The following is a 21,981-nucleotide window of genomic DNA, read 5'->3' on the forward strand; positions in this document are numbered from 1 at the left end:
TAGGAGGATCGTTTCGTGGAGTGTTCATCATAGGCCATTTCGATATTAATAACACTATATTAATATTACACTAGTTACCCTCCGGCTCGAAGGACCAATTGTAGCTGAGGGGTACAATTCCCTGACTCTATTGTTAGATATGATATTTAATACCACTACCTCATGTACTTTAACTTCTGGCCACCCAGTACAAGATATAAGTATGATGAACACTTTCCCACCTGATGAAACGAACCAACACAAATGGACCAAATCGAATATTTAATACAGCAAAGGGTGTATACAACATTCACTTAATTACATTTATGATTTGAAATGTTAAGTATGCACTTTTATGGCAAATGAGTATTCGTAGGTAAATCAACATTGAATGTCCAATCACTGGTTGCGCAGGGAGTAAGTATACAACCTGGAATATTTAGGAAACGATAGCGATAGTACTTAAATAATTATAGCTGGATACACTAAGGGGGGGGGGGTCCCGCTGGTTGTAAGACAGTAGGAGGGGGGGGGGTTAGAGAAGTCGCTGGCGGTATCCCATCTGGCCGACGGTGTCTTGGGAGAATCCAAAGTCTTAGACCCAGTGCCCACAGAACCTCGGGCCGTAGACGAACACAGCTGGACCCTCTGTGGAACGGTATCTGCCGGTCCACAACGGAGAGACGTGGTGCGACCTCACGTGTAGAGCGCCGCCTCACCTGTAGTCCTCTCCGGGGGGTAATTCCAACACTCGACAGTGTTGGCCTTTATCCATGGAATAATCAAAGCACACAAAGCATAATCCAAGAGCCGTGGAAGGCTCGCCGTCGTCGGGTAGAGTAATCCAATATACAGGTCCAGTCGCTCTTGACCCGGAGCTCCTCGGATGCAATCACCACTAGGGGTCTGACCAGCCTGGATAAGCGTCCAGATAACGTCAGGAACGATGGGGGTACTGATAACTGTAGAACTCGAACCGAACGATGCACCATACATAAATAGACTATTATTAGCTTAATAGAATACGTCCAACTCGACGGTATGGTGCCAAACTATGACCATTCAACTATTAATCTACACGATATCTCAATGCCTATTCTGGGCCAAGTAGGCCCTACTACACCGCACGTGCTTCGTGGGGAGGCTTTTGCGTCTGTCACTCTGTTGGAGGGTAAAGAACTGGACTAAAAGAAAGTTCTACTTTACGAGCGTCATATATATATGCGCTATGAACAAATAGTACCACACGTATTTCGCCCGGCATATTACTGCGCGGAACCGGGGGTTGCCTCGACATGTTAGGCGGCACGATTGAACTTGAACCTAGGGGTATGGCAACCTGGCGCCAGGTTCTCGTCCAATGGTAGAATGAAACTATTATGGGCTGTTTAGTAGAAACGGGGATATTCAATGCATATTGTACAAGGAATATACAGGGGATATCAAACGATATACAAATACAATTAAATATATATATATAAATAAATATACATATTCGGTTTAATCTGATCCTTCACAACAATTATTATTATTATTATTATTATTATTATTATTATTATTATTATTATTATTATTATTATTATTATTATTATTATTATTATTATTATTATTATTATTATTATTATTATTATTATTATTATTATTATTATTATTATTATTATTATTATTATTATTATTATTATTATTATTATTATTATTATTATTATTTATAGAATATATTGTCATTCCACTATTATTATGTTCTACTCTATTATTATTACTATTTCTGTTATTGTCTTTTCCTGCCTGTACCTTTCCCCTCCCCCATGTTGCTATGCCACCTGCATTTCCCGAAGGGGATTAATAAAGGAACACATGACTTGACTTTCCATTGTAACTCAGTAACTAAGGTGGCAGAGATCGCTGGATGGCACCTGCGTTGAAACTGGTTTACAAACTTTGGTGCATTTCTTTGATCAGAATAACAATTATCATAACTGTTAGTTCAACCTCCACAACATTTAGTCATGTGTGCACATCATAGTAGCATTTTCTCATTCCAACAAATCGCAAATGCTTTTGGACATGCATCAATTGCTTTCATCATACAATTGTCTGCTGTTTTATAACATTATCATTTGCTTATGTCATGTCAGTCAAAATGAGATATACTTATGAATGCTGAATAGTCATTCCCTATAGTACTAACTAATAGTAACTATAGTCCTCATGTCATTGCTTGAGTCATTACATACAAAAATTTTGAACTAGTTCTAGAATCTGTCAAGCTAATTTTATACATTACAGTCTCCCAAATTGAACAATTTATCTCGGGTGAACCTCAGCTTTCACTGATGAGGAGGAGTGTGTGAAGCATTAGTTTTAACTAATGATAAGCCACTTCTCCACAGTCACTCGGAGCTGAATCCCATGAACCATCAATTGGCAAGCATATATGAACCAAGCAGGACATAGTGTTTACCGTAGTGTATTGCCATATTTACAGTATGGTACTGTACTGCAGCATTTTACAAGTGGGAAGCACTGTTATTGTACACTACAGTAATATGGGTTAAAGCAGTATAGCTCATGTTTACTGTACATTACTGTAATTTTACTCTGCACCACATAGGATTGCAAGACAACCTCGAGAGGGCCTCTTTTTACTCTGCAACAAGAGGAAGCCATTTGTGCAATGGTAATAATAATAATAATAATAATAATGGATTGGATTTATATAGCGCTCTTCATGACACCCCAGTGACCCCAGAGCGCTTACCGAGTCCATTATTCATTCATACACAGTCATACCGGTGGTGGTAAGCTGCAATTGCAGCCAGAGCTGCCCTGAGGCAGACTCACGGAAGCGTGGCGAATAATCATCGCCTACGGTCCCTCCGACCACCACCAACATTCATTCACTTGCATACACATTCATACGAGGCAAGTAGGTTAAGTGTCTTGCCCAAGGACACAACGGCAGTGGGATGGACATGGGCGGGATTCGAACCACCAACCCTTTGATCATTGGACGACCCACTCTACCCCTGAGCCACGCCGCCCCACAAACAATTGTTGATTGCAAACAATGTCATAAGGTGGAGAGAGATACAAAGCGCTGTTATAGAGGATGACAATATCTTTGGGAATATTGAATCCGTTTCAATCGCTACAATTGACAGAGTGCTCAGCTCAGGATAAATGAAATGCACATGAAACAATTGTAGTACAATGTGCCATTTGACCAGAACAGCGACAGAGTGAAGGAGATCCGTCACCAGTATGTAGGTAAAACATTTATGTGTTCTATGCATACTCTAATGTTCAGTGCTGTAAACTGGCTACTTTGTGTAGTGCCATGCAGTACACTTACATGACAGTTCATACTGTACAATATGTTGTCCAAAATGTTATAGCCTACAGGAAAGTTTTTATAGTTTTTCTCTCTCTCTCTTCTGGGATAAAGCGTGTACTGGATCTGGAGGCCAGGGAACCGCTGCACACATTCATATACATTGATGAGGCGGGTTTCAATCTGGCAAAAGGTCGAAGGCGTGGAAGAAATTGCATTGGACAGAAAGCAACCATTGATGTCCCAGGCCAACGAGGAGGGAATAATATTACAATGTGTGCAGCCATCTCGGAAAACGGCGTCCCCTCACACAACATCTGCTGACTTTTTTAGACACTCTTTACAGGGACATAATCCCTGAGAATGAGAAGGATCTAAATGGAGACCATCTGAACAAGTATGTTGTTGTATGGGATAATGTGCGTTTTCACCACTCAGATCGGGTCAGATAGTGGTTTAAAGTACTTGAGTAAGTGTACTTCGTTACAATACTTAAGTACTGTTTTTGGGGATATCTACTTTACTTGAGTATTATTATATTATGTTTGTATACTTGTACTTTTACTCAATTACATTTCAGAGAAAAAAAACATACGTTTTACTCCTTACATTTAAAATGCAGACCTACAAAGTACAAATCTCGCATGTCCAACTATTTTAATTAGTATATTTGTTTCTCTGGCCGAACTAACGCTAACGTTATTAATCCTGCGGCCGCACTTTATTTAAAAACAGCCAATCAAATCCCCATCAATGGAAAATGAACCTGCCCATACCCATGCTGATTAGTCCTTGTGCAAGACTAGAAAGCGGGGATCTTTGATTAAACACCTGCATGCTATCAGAAGAATAGACAGTCAGTAAAAAAGTTTTTACTTTTTAGTACTTAAGTACATTTAAATGTAGAAACGTTTGGACTTTTACTCAAGTGTGTTTTTAGCCAGATACTCTGACTTTTACTTGAGTACGATTTTGAGACGGTACCCATACTTTCACTTAAGTATAATTTCTGGGTACTTTTTACACCCCTGCCAGACAGACAGGAACGTCTGGATGTGAATGAATGATTTACAGTACTTACTGTGTATGTTGTAAGTTCCAATTCAGTTCCAATATGTACTGCAATATTGTTTACAGTTGTGCACAGCTCTACCCAAATGGTGTTTCTTATGGTTGTTGTAAATAAGTTTGTATTTTTCTTTTGCACAATGCTGTGAACAAATTAGAATTGCAAAGAGCATATGCAGTAAAAATGTGAAACATACGTATTCAGTGTCTTGTACTCATTTACCTCACTAAATACAGTAATGTGTAACTTAACTGTAGATTTCAAATGGCTGTGCAAATAGTATATCGTGCTGTCTTGAGCATTTTCAGGTAGTGTCACCAAGATCTGACTTTTTTGCATTGGAAAACACTTACTGAGTGAACTGTCATAATGAAAACAAAACCATTTGACTATCTTGTTCATAAACAATGGTGTCAGGACTTTTCATTTTGATGACACTGACACTTTCATTGACATGAATACTTGCTTTTGAAGAATGAACTATCCATGTTCAGCAAGTGACACACTTTTGCAGGTAACTAACTGTTGTGTAAATTAACCTGTTCCACACGATGTGAAAATCCGTATAAAATATATACCTAGGTAAATGGAATATTGCTCCACTTCTACAAGGGCTATTTGCATATTCTTGGTATCTAGGTACATCTATGGACCTCAGGGAATGTATTCACAGTGTCAGAAATATTGTGTCTATTACTAGGCTTGCTTAAATTGTGATGAAACAAAGGAGAATATGAATTATGATTTTTCTTTGCATCTTTGACAGTGAATAACAACATGATAATAATGACCAAACTTAAAAAACTGCCACTGATCTCGTTCAGTACCCTCTTGAGATCATGTGTACAACAAATCTAAGGAAATTAATAAAGGGAAGATGATAAAACCGAAGGTTCTGTAGATACAGTATTGAATTCTCCCATCCGGACCAATGCAATTTGAAATATGATTATAGAATATAGAATAGATGCTTATACATGACCTTATTATAGCCAATTCGCACATTTATATATATATACATATATTATCTTTCAAATGCCCGAGTTCAATTTGGATTTAGTATCACCAGGTGTGCATAAGAACAGATAATGATATCTACTGTAATCTAGTGTACTTTTTTATTTTGCCCACAGTGCAACCGTTTTGAAACTAATTTCAGATCTAATTGTTCCTACACGGTAACAATGTGTGTGTGTGTGTGTGTGTGTGTGTGTGTGTGTGTGTGTGTGTGTGTGTGTGTGTGTGTGTGTGTGTGTGTGCGTGCGTGCGTGCGTGCATTTCCGCCAGTAATCATGATAATAACTCACACATTTATTATACTGCATGATCTCGCTCGGACTGTGTGGGTAGGTTGACAGGTCCTAATCAAGGTTCTAATTGAATAGGTGGTCAGAGATCAACGTCGCAGGTTGGGCTCAAAGTTTAAGCCACTGGTGTGTCTGTACCATAGGCGTCGTTTTAGGGGGGTTGCAGGGGACATGTCCCCCTCGATATTGAGAAGAGGTAAATTTGTCACCCTCAAAATATAGCTAATATAAAGACAACCCCCTCCCCCAAAAGAGGCAACAAATAATGTATATTTCCTTCTTACCTGCATGTAACTATATATTAACCAACAATTTCAGACACCCCTACAGGACCATACCATCTCAGCCCTGCAGATGTGCCTCTCATAAAAGTACACCAGAATGCAAGAGTCTGTTTGACACTCAAGATTTCCAGGGGGAGGACCACCAGATCCCCTGCTTAAAGTCCCCCCCCCCCCCCCCCCAAGCCAAACCTATACCCTTGGTCTGTCCCAATACCAGGATGGTGACCGAAGAGATGTCCGACTGAGGGACACGCGGTAGGGTCGTGGGCGAGGTGGACCAGGTGTCTACTTTGACTATACACTACAATGTACTGACCCTCTTCAATCTACTTTGTATTCTCATACATATTCATGACTGGTGGGCGGGTTTACAGGCTTGACGGGCGCAGCAGCGTGGGTTCTATATTGCTTTGCATAATCTGGCTATTTTCAACCTAGAACTTTTTCTTTCTATCACCAGGCATCATGTCAATTGACTCCAACCAAAATCCTGTCATTTGAACATGCGAGTTGAGTTTTTTCTGGGGCCCCTAAATTGGCTGTCACACTCCCACAATCCAATGGGCCATTCAATACAGTGTCCTCAAAAGCAGCCAATGTGTCCTCAACTCTGACGTGTATAATAAGTAAGGAGATAATTGTGTGTTTTTGGTAACATTCTTCATCTGTACATATCCCTTACCTACTCTTACTGTACTAGTTACGCTGCTGGCCAGTACGACTTACTACCATAGTGTCTTTATACCTGTATCACTGTACATATTAATACTACAACTATGTACTGTACATACATCTGATTAGCACTATTACTCAGTAGTACTCTTTTATATATTCTATACCCAGTTTAATCACCTGTACATTGTATATTACTATGACTAGTTGGTTGAGTGAGTGAGTGAGTGAGTGAGTGAGTGAGTGAGTGAGTGAGTGAGTGAGTGAGTGAGTGAGTGAGTGAGTGAGTGAGTGAGTGAGTGAGTGAGTGAGTGAGTGAGTGAGTGAGTGAATGAATGAATATTGTGTGGGTGAAGAGTGAGAAATGTACGTGCTTTGCATCTAAAAATAGGGTCTAGGTGGAAAACACAATAGACCTCTCGCGGTTGCCGTATTTTCCGGCTGCTCCCAAGTCTCCGCTTTCTCCTGCAGATATACAGTAGGAAAAGAAATGGACTATTAATAGATCGCTCCTATAGCTTCGTCTGTGGTTTATGCAGCTGTGGTCCCGTGAATAAAGCCTTAAAATATACATTTCTCTCTCTGATAAGGCAGGGCATTTTGACTTTGAAGCAGCAGTTAAAAAAAAAATAAAAAAAGGAAAACTTGCTAGCCAAAGCTAGCTTAGCATTGCAGATCAGGTCACCAGCATCAGTGCATTCTCATCCTTTGGTGAAACACAATTGTCCCATTAACCCCACATACAGTATCAAGGCAAACATTACTGGCAAACGGGAAAGGAAAAGACCATTCATTTCTGCCATAGATGGAGGGGGGGGGGGGAGGGGGGGCATGGGGGCTTGTCATAAATAATGACCTATTTCAAGCCCCTCAGGAAGCAATAGTTGTGATTGGAGGATACAGAAAAGAGGGCGGGTCTTGAGATAGGTCAATAACACACAAGATCTGCTCTACTTTCCATAATGGGGAGTTGGCTTTGTCAGTGTAGCTGTTTCATAGAACTCAAATGTGTCATAGAACACAATATAACTGAATGGACTGCCATTCAGCTCTCCCGGGCAGCATGTCGAAGTGTCCTTGAGCAAGACACTTATTAGCCTTGCTCACTTAACTCATTGCTCCCGATGAGCATGTTGGCACCTTGCATGGTTGCGTCCGCCGTCGGTGTGTGAATGTAAGTAAGTAAGTAAGTAAGTAAGTAAGTAAGTAAGTAAGTAAGTAAGTAAGTAAGTAAGTAAGTAAGTAAGTAAGTAAGTAAGTAAGTAAGTAAGTAAGTAAGTAAGTAAGTAAGTAAGTAAGTAAGTAAGTAAGTAAGTGAGTAAGTGAGTAAGTGAGTAAGTAAGTAAGTAAGTAAGTAAGTAAGTAAGTAAGTAAGTAAGTAAGTAAGTAAGTAAGTAAGTAAGTAAGTAAGTAAGTAAGTAAGTAAGTAAGTAAGTAAGTAAGTATTTATAAAGCACCTTTCATACATGTCATGTAGCTCAAAGTGCTGTACACAAACATAGGCATATATAACGATAAAAGCAATAAAGTCACAGTGATCAGTTAAGATCAACGTTTAAAAATAAAAAATAAAAATAACAATAATAACGTAAAAATGAAAATAACGTAAAAATGAAAACATGAAAACAGTCATTTGCTGACCAGTTTGGGAGAACAGGTCCGCACAAACATGTCCGCTCAGTAGCAACCGGAAGTAGGAAATGCACTAAACCAATGCACTTGTACAGTAGGTAGCAATGTTAGCTCTTATAACGCTAGTGTAGTTACGTTTTTATTAGTGGTCAGAGTTGGGTCCATAAGACTTATCCAAGCCCCATCAGTGGTCGCGTATTGTGTGCGTATGTACCCGTTCCCTCATCTAAAGAGTTGGGTCCATAAGGCTTATCCAAGCCTTACGGATCCATCAGTGGTCGCGTATTGTGTGCGTATGTACCCGTTCCCTCATCTAAAGAGTTGGGTCCACAAGGCTTATCCAAGCCTCATGGATCCATCAGGTTTTTCCAAGCCATAACTATTTGTAAGCTAGACTGTATAGGTACGTTTTTAATTTTCCTTTAAAAATGTGTATGGAGCTGGCGTTTCTGATGTGTGTTGGTAGTGTGTTCCATAGTTTTCGGGGCATAGTTGGCAAATGCCATACTTCCTATCCTCTTTTGGTTTCTGGGTGTGTCTAGTAAACCTGTAGTGGATGACCGTAGCGTTCTTGAGGGCAGATAACTAACTAGGGAATTTGCTATGTATTTTGGGCCTTGCTCATTAAGAGCTTTATATGTTAGGAAAAGGACCTTAAGATCAATTCTATGAGTTATTGGAAGCCAGTGCAGAGTGGCTAGGACTGGAGTGATATGTTCTCTTCTCCTTGTATGAGTTAGTAATCGAGCTGCAGAGTTTTGGATAAGCTGAAGCTTCCCAATGGTTGCTTTGGGAAGACCAGTGAACAGTGCATTACAATAGTCAAGCCGGCTTGATACAAAAGCATGAATCAGTGTCTCTGCATCCTTTTTATTTACGAAAGGTCTTACTTTCGCTATGTTTCTTAGATGGAAGAATGACGTTTTCATGGCCTTATTTATATGAGACTTAAAGGTCAGGTGAGTGAATGGGTAAAATGTGAGGCACAAATAAAGCACTTTGGATAAAAGCACTATATAAATTTACCTTTTCAAACATACATTATTGTAAATGGGCCTGCCGAGTGTTTGCTAATACAATAGCTGACAGGTAATGTAATGTCTTGACCTGAGACCTGAAGTTGTCTGGGCAACAGAACAGGCATAGCGGTCTTTCTGGAATTATAGTAGTGCGTACTGTAATTGGACTCCTACTGTTTCCAACAGCTAGACACTCTAACTCAGTCACTTACCACAGCAGTTCAATACGGTGAGCATTCTATTTCAACGTGTTTGTGGAGGATACATAATGGATCCTTCGAAGGCAGTTCATTCATGTGGCTGTATTTTGAACTGAGCGACAACCTCTTAATAAATCCCGTTTACACCTGAGCCTGAAACAGTCCACCTGGGTATATGTAGTTGTTATTGCTGTGTGATTGTCAGAGCATGTGCTATGAGTAAGTGCTTTTCACCCTTTTTTCAGAACTACTTCATCTTTCAATATCTGTTATTGTTTGAACTTACTGTATGTTTCGAGTGTGTAATAAGAAAAACTAATATCGGAATGGGATCTTTACAGGTTTTTAGTGAAGTAGATTGAACATCAATTTAACTTTGCACACACAAATTGGAACTATTATGCAACTACGATACAGTTTGTGAACCCTGGCCTTTTTCGATTATGCTTCATAGGCTCCTTTTTACTCACTTTCTTCTAGGCAGAATTTTTACCTTGGTGGTTGACCTTGAAGCAGGTAGAATTCTACTTGTGTTTACTTCCTCAATAACTCCCACAGTTTTTGGATTACCGTAATAAGCCATATATGGGAAGAAAGCTCAGCTCCTTGGCTTTCAGACGGCGCTGAGCTTTTTTTCGATAGCAAATACTCAAAGAGTTATTGTACATGAGAAGCAGCCGTGGTAAATTGGCCCCAGACGGCGCCCGTAGGCTTAAAAGAGTTGGGATATGGATATATGGTGATTCTGTGAGATAATTTTTATTCCAACATGCTGCCTTGCAGAGAACAATGAGGCAACCTTACCTTTTACTTTCTGTACGTGACTTTTACTCTACGTGACTTTTACTGTATGTGACGTTTGTGTCATAATCACGGCGAGAGCGTACTTCATTCCCCCTCCTTCTCCCCTCACATTCACCACACACTCCTCTTCATCCTCCCTTCCATCCACCACGCACTCCTCTTCATCCTCCCTTCCTCCCACCACGCACTCCTCTTCATCCTCCCTTCCTTCCATCACGGAAGCCTCACGCCCTTATATGGTCAGCATCCCTTCACCTCCCGTCACTCAACCCAGCTGCACTTCATCCCCTGATTCACACGCTGTCAGGCACCTCACTCCTCACAGCTGTATCCCATCCCCTGATGATGAGGACCCTACTTCAACCGGACGACGCTGACCAGAAGTCGTCGTGGTGTTAGTATCATTACCTAGGTACGACGCCTCAGTCTGAAGACCTGCTAGGCATCCCCGTGTGATCATCCCTGTACTAACTTCCCTCTCTTGTGCCCAGGACCTCCGTGCCAGCTCGTTCCTGTCTGGACCCCCCTGGAGCTTACCGAGGAGTTCCAGCTCCCTCTCTCAAACACGAAACCGTGTCTCCGGTCTGCAGTGGCACTGGAGTGCGCCTGCCCCCGTTATCCCCCTATTCATACCTGTTGTACATTTCTGGATGTAATTCTTGCCTGCTTGGGAATACCATTAAAACCCCTTGAAACGCTCCATTCTCCTCTCCTGTGTTCAGCGATTGGGCTCTGCTTAAAACCCACTCTCACAGTTTGTGGACTGTACTGACAGTTGATGATGCCTTACAAATCCATTTCTATAGCTGTCAGAGCTGACCCACTCGCTACCATGGATTGACAAAGCAAATACGCTCAGGATTGATAAAGCAAATGTGCGCACTGCCAATGTCGAAAACTGATATGCAGTGTTGACCAGTTTATAAATTTGCCTAAAACATTATCATTGGCTTCCTATAGTGATTCTGGGTGAGGTAGAATGTAATGCATCATATCTTCTGAAACCTCAGAATTTGCCCTTTCATTCGGTATATTACATATAAGTGTAGCATTATGCTGTACGATTGAAAAGTAAGCAGAAAATGCCTCTGTGTGCATGCAGGCTCTCACATTTGCTTGCACCCCACAGTTTGAGAATCACTGGTTTAGCCGGTGTGCGTGTGTTAGAGAGAGAGAGGTGTGCGTGTGTTAGAGAGAGAGAGAGAGAGTGAGAGAGAGAGAGAGAGAGAGAGAGAGAGAGAGAGAGAGAGAGAGAGAGAGAGAGAGAGAGAGAGAGAGAGAGAGAGAGAGAGAGAGAGAGAGAGCGAGATAGAGAGAGAGAGATATAGAGAGCATTACACATCAAGTCAGAGAGAGCAAATATCAGATAATGGACCCATATTTGATCTTGAACCTTAAGGCCGCCTATGTCTCAGTGATTGTCTCATACATGTTATAGCCCAACATTGTAACCCAATGCCCCCCGGTCTCACCCATGACCACCAGTGACACCTTTCGCATGTCCACTCCAGGTGACTTCTTGACTTTACACTGGTAGGTGGAACCATGAGCAGGCGACAGTGAGGCAATTGAGAGCGATGCGTCGCCCAAGGAGGGGTCGCCAGCAGCAAAGTCCAGACCCTCAGCAAAAGCATGGCTACTATGGATGTATCTAGTTCCACCTGTGTAGGACATGAGCTATAAAAAGATAAATAAAAGAGATGAGAAAGCCAAAGTCACTTAATGATGTCATCATCGGGTGCTTAATGAGCCACAAAAATACATTTGAAATATGTGCATAGCATCTCCTGCTTAACAGTGCCAGCTTGTGCCATCTGATCTGAGGCAATATGTGTCTGCAGCTGGTCAATCCTTGTATTAGTATCAGAAATATAGTAATACCTCAGAACAGAGAGAGGGACCGTGGTTTGAAATGAAAAAGGGGCATCCTTCCTTACAAATACGATTTGAATGGCCATTCCACTGACACTACCATCAATCAAAGGTGCATGGATCCTGCCTTGGAAATGAAAAGGCAAAATGGGGGATATTAATTCAAAATGAGTACTGTTTTGGAATCTACATTTTAGTATTTTTTTGTAAAGCTACATTTTGAAAAACTACAAGGGTGAATAATACTGTTTTGCTTGCTTTTTTCCCCCTTTTCTTTAGAATACTGTTTTGGACTTTAAATGTTTGTATTTTTTGGTAAGAATATAGGACAGGCACATATAAGCACTATGCTTCAGTCTGTACCTTTTCAGTCACTGTAAATAATCAAATATTGATAAATGATGATGTATATTGTACTGTGTGTGATGATGACTGAAAAAATAAACTACTACTACTACTACTACTACTACATGGTCATTAAAAATGAGGGACACAACCAATAAAACATTTGGGAAACAACTAATAAAGAAATTGGGAAACAACTAATAAAAAATGAGGTAAACAACTAATACAAAAATTGGTAGAAAATTAACTCAAAATTGTGGGAAACAACTAATAAAAAATGGGGGAAACAACTAATAACTGCCCCAGGACAGTTCAGTCAAGCACTGTGAACACGCACCAATCTCTCACACAAGCAAACACAAAGGTCTATAGGGCTTCATGAAGCCAGATCCCCATTCACTGTCTACCACTGTCATGTTTTAAATACACCATGGTATTATTAAAGTGTAAAATTGGTACCATGGTGATACATGACTTTTACCATGGCGGCGGTACCATGGTCAGTCATTTATACAATACGTTTACCATCATACTACCATGATACTTTTTTTTAACAGGTTCATGAGAATACATCCAGCACCTAAAAATAGTGATGGAATGGGAAAATAGGACGTGGCGCATGTATTATTTCCATGAGTCAACAGGGTCATCATCGCCCTGTGGCCAGATAGAATGAGAATGCAAGTGTACATGGTCCTTATTTCTTAAATTTTTTATTATGTTTTTTTATTGTTTTTTTCTCCGGGCAGTCTGGGAGAGAGAGAGAGAGGAAGTATGGGAGATAGTGGGGGAAGACATTCGGCAAAGGTCGCCGGGTCCGGGAGTTGAACCCGGGACGGCTGCGTTGCACCACAGCGCTGTACGTGGTGCGCCACCCTGGCACCCTCATGGTCCTTATTTGTAATGATTGAAGATCTTAGTGCATTTCTAAAAAGAGCCGTGGATGTCATAGGATTGTAATTTGTTGTACTGTACAAATACAGTATGACAAAATGAAGTTGTCTAACCAGAGTGCTAAGTAACAGTAAAGTGCATAACAAGCAATACACAGTGCAGCATGTGAGTATACAGTATATGATGAAGCTACTGAGTAAATATGCTGAGCTAATGTATGTACAGTATTATCATTATTATTATTATTATTATTATTATTATTATTATTATTATTATTATTATTATTATTATTATTATTATTATTATTATTATTATTATTATTATTATTATTATTATTATTATTATTATTATTATTATTATTATTATTATTATTATTATTATTATTATTATTATTATTATTATTATTATTATTATTATTATTATTATTATTATTATTATTATTATTATTATTATTATTATTATTATTATTATTATTATTATTATTATTATTATTATTATTATTATTATTATTATTATTATTATTATTATTATTATTATTATTATTATTATTATTATTATTATTATTATTATTATTATTATTATTATTATTATTATTATTATTATTATTATTATTATTATTATTATTATTATTATTATTATTATTATTATTATTATTATTATTATTATTATTATTATTATTATTATTATTATTATTATTATTATTATTATTATTATTATTATTATTATTATTATTATATTTATTATTATTATTATTATTATTATTATTATTATTATTATTATTATTATTATTATTATTATTATTATTATTATTATTATTATTATTATTATTATTATTATTATTATTATTATTATTATTATTATTATTATTATTATTATTATTATTATTATTATTATTATTATTATTATTATTATTATTATTATTATTATTATTATTATTATTATTATTATTATTATTATTATTATTATTATTATTATTATTATTATTATTCTGTTCGCTCCGTCGAGACTGTGCTTACTTTTGTTAATATTTATAGTTTTAAGAGTTTTGTCTGTACCAACAGTAGGTGCATTTAATGTGTATGACCGTCAGTCACTTATAGACATCGGATTACGGGAAACTTACCGATTGGATTACTCACTGGACCAGCTTTCCGAACCGCAACAATGGCCTGAGGAGATTCTCCGGAGAATGGGACCAGATCCTTATCCCGGGAACAAAGGAACCAGACGGCGTGGGAAGAGAGCTGGGATCCGTAACAGGCTGAGATCCAGACGCCACCGAACGCCATTACCCAGTATATTGCTAGCCAATGTACAATCAATTGACAATAAATTGGACGATATCCGAGCAAGGATTCAATACCAAAGAGACGTCAGAGACTGCAACGTTCTCTGCTTCACCGAGACATGGCTGGCGCCGGACGTTCCAGACCACGCAATCCAACCGGCCGAACACTTCTTTATCCACCGCAAGGATCGTACAGCAGAGTCCGGTAAACAACGTGGAGGAGGTATTGCCTTCATGTTTAACAACAATTGGAGCGATCCAACTAACGTGAAGGAATTATCCAACCACTGCTGCCCAGACCTGGAATATATAACCATCAAGTGTCGTCCTTTCTTCCTCCCGAGGGAGTTAACGGCGATCATCCTTGTAGGAGTGTATATTCCACCGCAAGCCAGTAACAACGTCGCGCTCTCCAGACTCCACGACGAGGTAAATAGAATACAAGCGGCGAACGTTAACGCCGCCATTTTAGTGCTGGGTGATTTCAATAGCGCCAATCTGAGAAAGGTATTACCTGACTTCTATCAGCATGTGACTTGCAACACCAGAGGCGGTAACATCCTAGATCACTGTTACACGCAATTTAAAGGTGGCTACAAGGCTCATTCTGATAGTGGCTTTGGTAAATCAGATCACGCGTCCATCTTTCTTTCACCAATGTACAAACAGAGAATCAAAAGTACTCCTGTAGTCTCGCGAGAGGTGCAGAAATGGGATTTGACGTCAGAGGAGACGCTCCAGTCTGCGTTTGACTGCACAGACTGGAATGTGTTCCGCGACACAGATAACATTAATGTCTACACGGAGACAGTGCTGGACTATGTTTGTACTTTGGTGGAAGAAACAATCCCCACTACCAAAATGAGAGTTTACCCAAATCAAAAACCCTGGGTAGACAAATCCGTCCGTGAAGCTCTGAGAGAGCGCACCAAAGCATACAACGACGGCCTAGTGGCAGGCAACATGAATGACCACAAGGTGGCGCGATACAACGTAAGGAGGACAGTGTCAGAGGCCAAACGGCGCTACAGGGATAAAATTGAACTCCAGTTTGAACAAGCTGACTCTAGAGCTATGTGGCAGGGGCTCAAAACGATGACAGACTACAAAGGCGCCTCCCTCAAACTGAACAGTGACATCTCCTTAGCAAATTACCTCAATACCTTCTATGCGAGGTTTGATGCTGGTAATAACAACACCAGCTCACAAGCCACGGCAATGGGGGGGGGGGGGGGTCGGCTGCTGATGGAGGCGCAGTGTTCAGGGTAACAGAGCATGAGGTGAGGCGGACCTTTAAAAAAGTGAATATCAGGAAGGCAGCAGGTCCGGACGGCATCCCCGGCCGCGTCCTAAAAGTCTGTGCCGACCAACTGGCCCCAGTATTCACTGACATATTTAACCTGTCCTTAGAACAGGCTGTCATCCCCACCTGCCTGAAGAAGTCCACTATTATCCCTGTACCCAAAAAATCCAAGCCTGCTTGCCTCAACGACTACCGCCCTGTAGCTCTCACCTCCATAGCCATGAAGTGCTTTGAGAAGCTAGTAAAGGGCTACATCTGCTCCTCCCTCCCCATCAACATGGACCCCCTGCAATTTGCATACCGCCCCAACAGGTCCACGGAGGACGCCATAGCCCATGTGCTGCACACAGCAGCATCACACCTGGACAAAAGGCAGGGGAACTATGTGAGAATGCTATTCATCGACTACAGCTCGGCATTCAATACCATAGTCCCCTCCATACTCATAGCCAAGCTCAGGGACCTGGGCTTGAACTATGACCTCTGCCAGTGGGTCTTGGACTTCCTGACTGGCAGACCCCAGGTGGTGAGAGCAGGCAACTGCACCTCCTCATCCATCACCCTCAACATAGGGGCCCCCCAGGGCTGTGTTCTGAGTCCCCTCCTCTACTCCCTGTACACACACGACTGTGTGGCTCAGCGGAGTAGCAATACAATCATCAAATTTGCTGACGACACAGTGGTGGTGGGCCTGATCTCTGCCAACGACGAGAGGGCCTACCTGGAAGAGGTCAAGGTCCTGGCGGGATGGTGCCAGGAAAACAGCCTCTCCCTGAACGTCAGCAAAACAAAGGAGATGATTGTGGACTTCAGGAGGTCGGGGGTCAAGGACTACAGCCCCCTCAGCATCGACGGGGCACCGGTTGAGAGAGTCAACAGCTTTAAGTACCTCGGAGCCTACATATCCGAGGACTTGACATGGACCACACACATTGACAGTGTTGTGAAGAAGGCACAACAACGCCTCTACTTCCTCAGGCGCCTAAGGAAGTTCCAAGTCAGTCAGAAGATCCTTAAGAACTTCTACTCATGTACAATAGAGAGCATCTTGACCGGCAACATCACCTCCTGGTTTGGGAATAGCACTGCACAAGACCGAAGCAGACTACAAAGAGTGACACGTTCAGCCGAACGCACAATTGGAGGGGGGCTCCCCACCCTCCAGAACATTTACAACAAGTGTTGCAAGGGCAAGGCTAAGAGAATCATTAAAGACTCCAGTCACCCGAACAACTGCCTCTTTGAACTGCTGCGGTCAGGCAAGCGATACCGGAGTCTCAAGGCGAGCACAGAAAGACTCAGAAGAAGCTTCTATCCCCAGGCCATCAGGCTGCTAAACGAACAATGAACACTACACAACAACAACCACCAAACGCACATAGCACACACATCCACACGCACACACTCACTTTAAACAAACACACTGTAGCACCCACTCCACACACTTTATAGCACACACCCACTTTAAACAAACACACTGTAGCACCCACTCCCCACACTTTATATTTATTGATGAAGGATTGCACTACAACTCGTACACCTTACTGTAAATTGTACCTAAATTGTACCTCATCCCATTTCTGCTTTGCACTATATAGTACTGTACATTAGTACACTGCATAGTATTGTATATTATATGGTAACTCAGAACATTGTACATATGTCTATACCGAACACTGTGACCTCATTTTCTTCTTCTAAATTACATGCTATACTATGTTATTTGATACTATCTTGTCTAGCACAGTCTCTGGAGCGTAACAGTAAGAAGCATTTTGTATGAAAGTATTCTATACTTCTGTATGACAACTATTAAAGAAACTTGAAACTTGAAACTTGAATTATTATTATGAACGTAACGATTACCTTAAATGACCATACCAGTCTAATTTCGACTCCTCACTAGAGGATGAAATTTTTTCGGGATTCCCGCGGGTGCCGCGGGATTCCCACGGGATGGGAGTCAAATTCACTTTGAATCACGTGATTGGGCAGGACCGGGAGTAAACGTCAACGGGAGCAGAAGGGAGTGGGAACTATGACAACAAAATCAATGGGATTCGGGCGGGAGTGGGAGGGAGTGGGATTATTTCTGTGGGAGTGGGAAGGAGCGGGAGTCAAAATCCACTCACATGTCAGCCTCTACTCCTCACCATAGCCAGAGATTGTCTGTCTATCTCAGCCTACCTCTCACACTGCCATTGATGTTGAAAAGGGTTGAAAATATACTCCATGAAACCTGAAAGTCGCTAGGCGTACGTAATTTACCCATGCGAAAACCACTGCACCTTTATGCTCCCTTGATTGATTGATTGAAAAGTTTATTAACAGATTGCAGAATGGGTACAGTACAGTACATCTCAATACATACAATTGTTAAGGGGATGCAGACCAGAGAAAGACTTTCGTCTTGTTTCCACCAGGGTCCCCCATTTTCAATTCATCATAACATATATGACATACATGACATACAGATAGACAGTACTGCTACATCTATACATTTATGACATATCAGATTTGCAAATACAGTACTGTTTGTGATACAAAAGTGTCCAGAAAAGGAGTGTATATACATTTAGCGTAGAAACTGTACATTGGAGGAGGTTGGTGGGGTGGGGTTGGGTGGGTTGGGTGAGGGCTGTACATTGGAGGTAGGGGGGGGGGGGGGGGGTTGGGTAGGGGACACACACACATTTTACACTGTACATTGGAATGTTGACAAAGCCTTACTTGGTCATTTACTGTACAACTAGGTTAGGACATTTGTAGGGGCCAGTTTCGAATTGCAGTCTCACGTAGGTGTTTTTTGAGAGTGTTTTTGAAGGTGGGTAGTGATTCACATTCCTTTACAGCTTTAGGCAGGGCGTTCCACATTGATGTGGCATAATTGCGAAACGTGTTTAGTCCCTTGTTTGAGCCGAATCTGGGTTTTACATGATTTGTGGAGCTCCCTCTGGTGTTGTGATCGTGGTATTCACTGACCTTTGGGAAGTATTTTGACATGTACATGGGTACCTTGGTCGCGTAGTGTATCTTGTAGACCAGGCCCATTGCAAGTTGCTGTACTCTGTCGTCTACTCTAAGCCATCCTAGGTTGTCAAAGTGGGCAGGGGTGAGGTGGGTTCTAGGAGTCAGGTCAAGTAGTAGTCTGACTAGCTTGTTTTGAGATGTTTGTAATTTGTTTTTTAGTGCCTTTGAGGTGCTTTGGTACCATGAGGTGCAAGCATAGTCGTAGTACCCTTGAATGAGTGCTCCTGCTAGAGTCTTCAGGGTATTCTTGTTTACCAGAGAGGAGATCCGGTACAAGAATCGCGTTCGTTGGTTGACTTTTTTTATTACATTGGATGCCATTTTGTCACAGGAAAGATTAGCCTCTAGGATGGAACCCAGGTAGGTAATTTCATCTTTCCTTGTGATAATATTGTCACCCACTGTAACCGAGAAGCCGTCGGTCTTGCTGAGTTTGTTATTTGAACCGAAGAGAATGGACTCTGTTTTGCCCATGTGTAATGATAGTTTGTTGTCGGCGAGCCATATGCAGATTTTGCCTAGTTCCGAGCTGAGGGCTTTTTCAACCTGTAACTTGTTCTTGTCAGAGACCAGCAGGGCTGAGTCGTCCGCAAACAGGAACAAGTTGCAGTCACAAGCTGACGACATGTCATTTGCATAAATTAGGAATAGTAGCGGTCCTAGTATGCTTCCTTGTGGAACACCACAGCTCACTGTGAGGGGGGGGGATAGGGTACCGTTTACTTCCACCATCTGTTCCCTCCCCTCCAGGTAGGATTGTATCCAGCTCACTGATAAACTATCAAAACCAATTGCTTTTAGCTTGTCAATCAGAATGGTGTGATTGACAGTGTCGAAGGCCTTTTGTAGGTCCAGCATGACCATGCCGCAGTATTTGCCCGCGTCCACCTCTTGTTTGATGTGGTCGTTCAAGTAGAGAAGGCATGTGTCAGTGGAGTGGGATGTTCTGAAGCCAGATTGGAATTCGTAGATTAGATTTTTTTCCGCGAGGTACTTTTCGATCTGTTCGTATACTATTTTTTCCATGACTTTCGAGATGGATGTAAGGATAGAAACAGGGCGGTAGTTACCCGGGTCTAATTTGCTGCCCTTTTTGTGCAGGGGTGTTACTCTCGCAATTTTGAAGTCCTTGGGGACGTGTCCCTGTTTTATGGAGAGGTTTATTATGTGTGTGATGACTGGGGTGATGGCTGCTGCTGAGTCTCTGAGGAATTTGGAGGGGATGTTGTCATGGCCAGTGGCCTTGTTTGGTTGGTTGCTACTGTATTACTCTACTGATGTGTTTGGTCAGTAACGTGGGTCTGCCAGTCCCTCTGCTCTGCATTGTCTGGTATCCCATTCCCACTTTATCGTATCAGGAGAAATAACCCTAGATATATTATTTCACTTATTTCAAGATATCTTGACAAGCTAAATTAGTTCATTTGTGATTTCTTATTTTAGTCAGACCTGTTTTGCAGTGTGGAGTTCTCTCTCCTGATTGGATAAAGTGGGAAGTTGGAACGGGATACCAGAACATGTATTGTCTACTCTATTTACTGCAGAGCGGAGGGACTGGGAGACCCATGTTACTCAGACACTCTATATCAGTGATGGCTGTAGGAGTGTAGAACTATTATCATTTATCTCAAGCGCACCCAACTGAATTGCGGAAGTTTGGCGTGTGGTGCTGCCTTCTAGTAGAGTAAGTATAAAAAATGTAAAAAACTCTAACCCTAACTGTCATGAACTTGTCCTAATATACTACACTGTAGCACTCAACACTTTGATGAACATTGTTACTCATCTGATAGAGTTGTACCCTTCCTGCTGTCTTGTTGCACAAAACTTGTAAATCGCTTTGGATAAAAGCGTCAGCTAAATGACAAAATGTAAATGAAAATGTAAATGTATAGCAAAAACACAACGGTACAGTGGTCTTTAGAAAGCTGGATTACGGTACAAAGGTACAGTGGTCTTTAGAAAGATGGATTACGGTACAGTGGTCTTTAGAAGGCTGGATTGCGGTACAGTGGTCTTTAGAAAGATGGATTACGGTACAATGGTCTTTAGAAGGCTGGATTCCGGTACAGTGGTTTTTAGAAGGCTGGATTGCGGTACAGTGGTCTTTAGAAAGATGGATTACGGTACAGTGGTCTTTAGAAGGCTGGATTATGGTACAGTGGTCTTTAGAAAGCTGGATTATGGTACAGTGGTCTTTAGATAAATGGATTACGGTACAAAGGTACAGTGGTTTTTAGAAGGCTGGATTACGATACAGTGGTTTTTAGAAGGCTGGATTACGGTACAGTGGTCTTTAGAAGACTGGATTACGGTACAGTGGTCTTTAGACGACTGGATTACGGTACAGTGGTCTTTAGAAGACTGGATTGCGGTACAGTGGTCTTTAGAAGACTGGATTACGGTACAGTGGTCTTTAGAAGACTGGATTACGGTACAGTGGTCTTTAGAAGACTGGATTGCTGTACAACGGTCTTTAGAATCAGTGGGTTAAATCAATTCCAAATAGCGTGTTTTCCATCTATAGATCAAACTCTTGTTCCCCACATTAATACATGGTCCAAAATAAATATCACAGTTTGGGGCTTTAACCTCACTGGAGCCCTCACATCCTCAAATTCTTTTAGAATGTTAAAAAAAAAGTTGTGATCAGTGATGTTCGAAGATATCCTCTGGCTTCTGTTAAAAGCGTAAAACACACCTTTATTAAAGTAGGTATATTAATGAATTTGCACTATTCTGGCTGTGCCACTCACCAGCTGGTCTTTCTGCGTGGTGTCTGGACTGACCACTGACCATTCTATATCCAGGTCTCCGGTGTCCGTGGGACCGGGTACATAGGTGCAGCCCAATGTCACGCTCTCTCCCTCCGCACTCTGGATTGTCTGGGGCCCCTCAGAGGTCAGCTTCATTCCTCTACATCCTTGGTCCAAAAAGAAGGGGAAAAAGTCT

At 41.1% G+C, this 21,981-nt stretch overlaps 1 protein-coding gene across 1 annotated transcript in view; it reads right to left on the reverse strand.

Annotated features, from left to right (window-relative positions):
* The window catches only part of vsig8a (V-set and immunoglobulin domain containing 8a), a 60,505-nt gene that overhangs the window by 34,931 nt on the left and 3,593 nt on the right, over window positions 1–21,981 (reverse strand). The window contains exons 3-4 of the mRNA XM_084324493.1: window positions 21,786–21,952; window positions 11,770–11,974 (exon numbers count right to left, since the gene is read on the reverse strand). Of these exons, the coding sequence (XP_084180619.1) occupies window positions 11,770–11,974; window positions 21,786–21,952 (372 nt within the window). The remainder of the gene's footprint in view (window positions 1–11,769; window positions 11,975–21,785; window positions 21,953–21,981) is intronic.

The sequence above is a fragment of the Notolepis coatsorum genome (assembly GCF_963971535.1).
Source record: "Notolepis coatsorum genome assembly, chromosome: 11".
NCBI lineage: Eukaryota > Metazoa > Chordata > Actinopteri > Aulopiformes > Paralepididae > Notolepis > Notolepis coatsorum.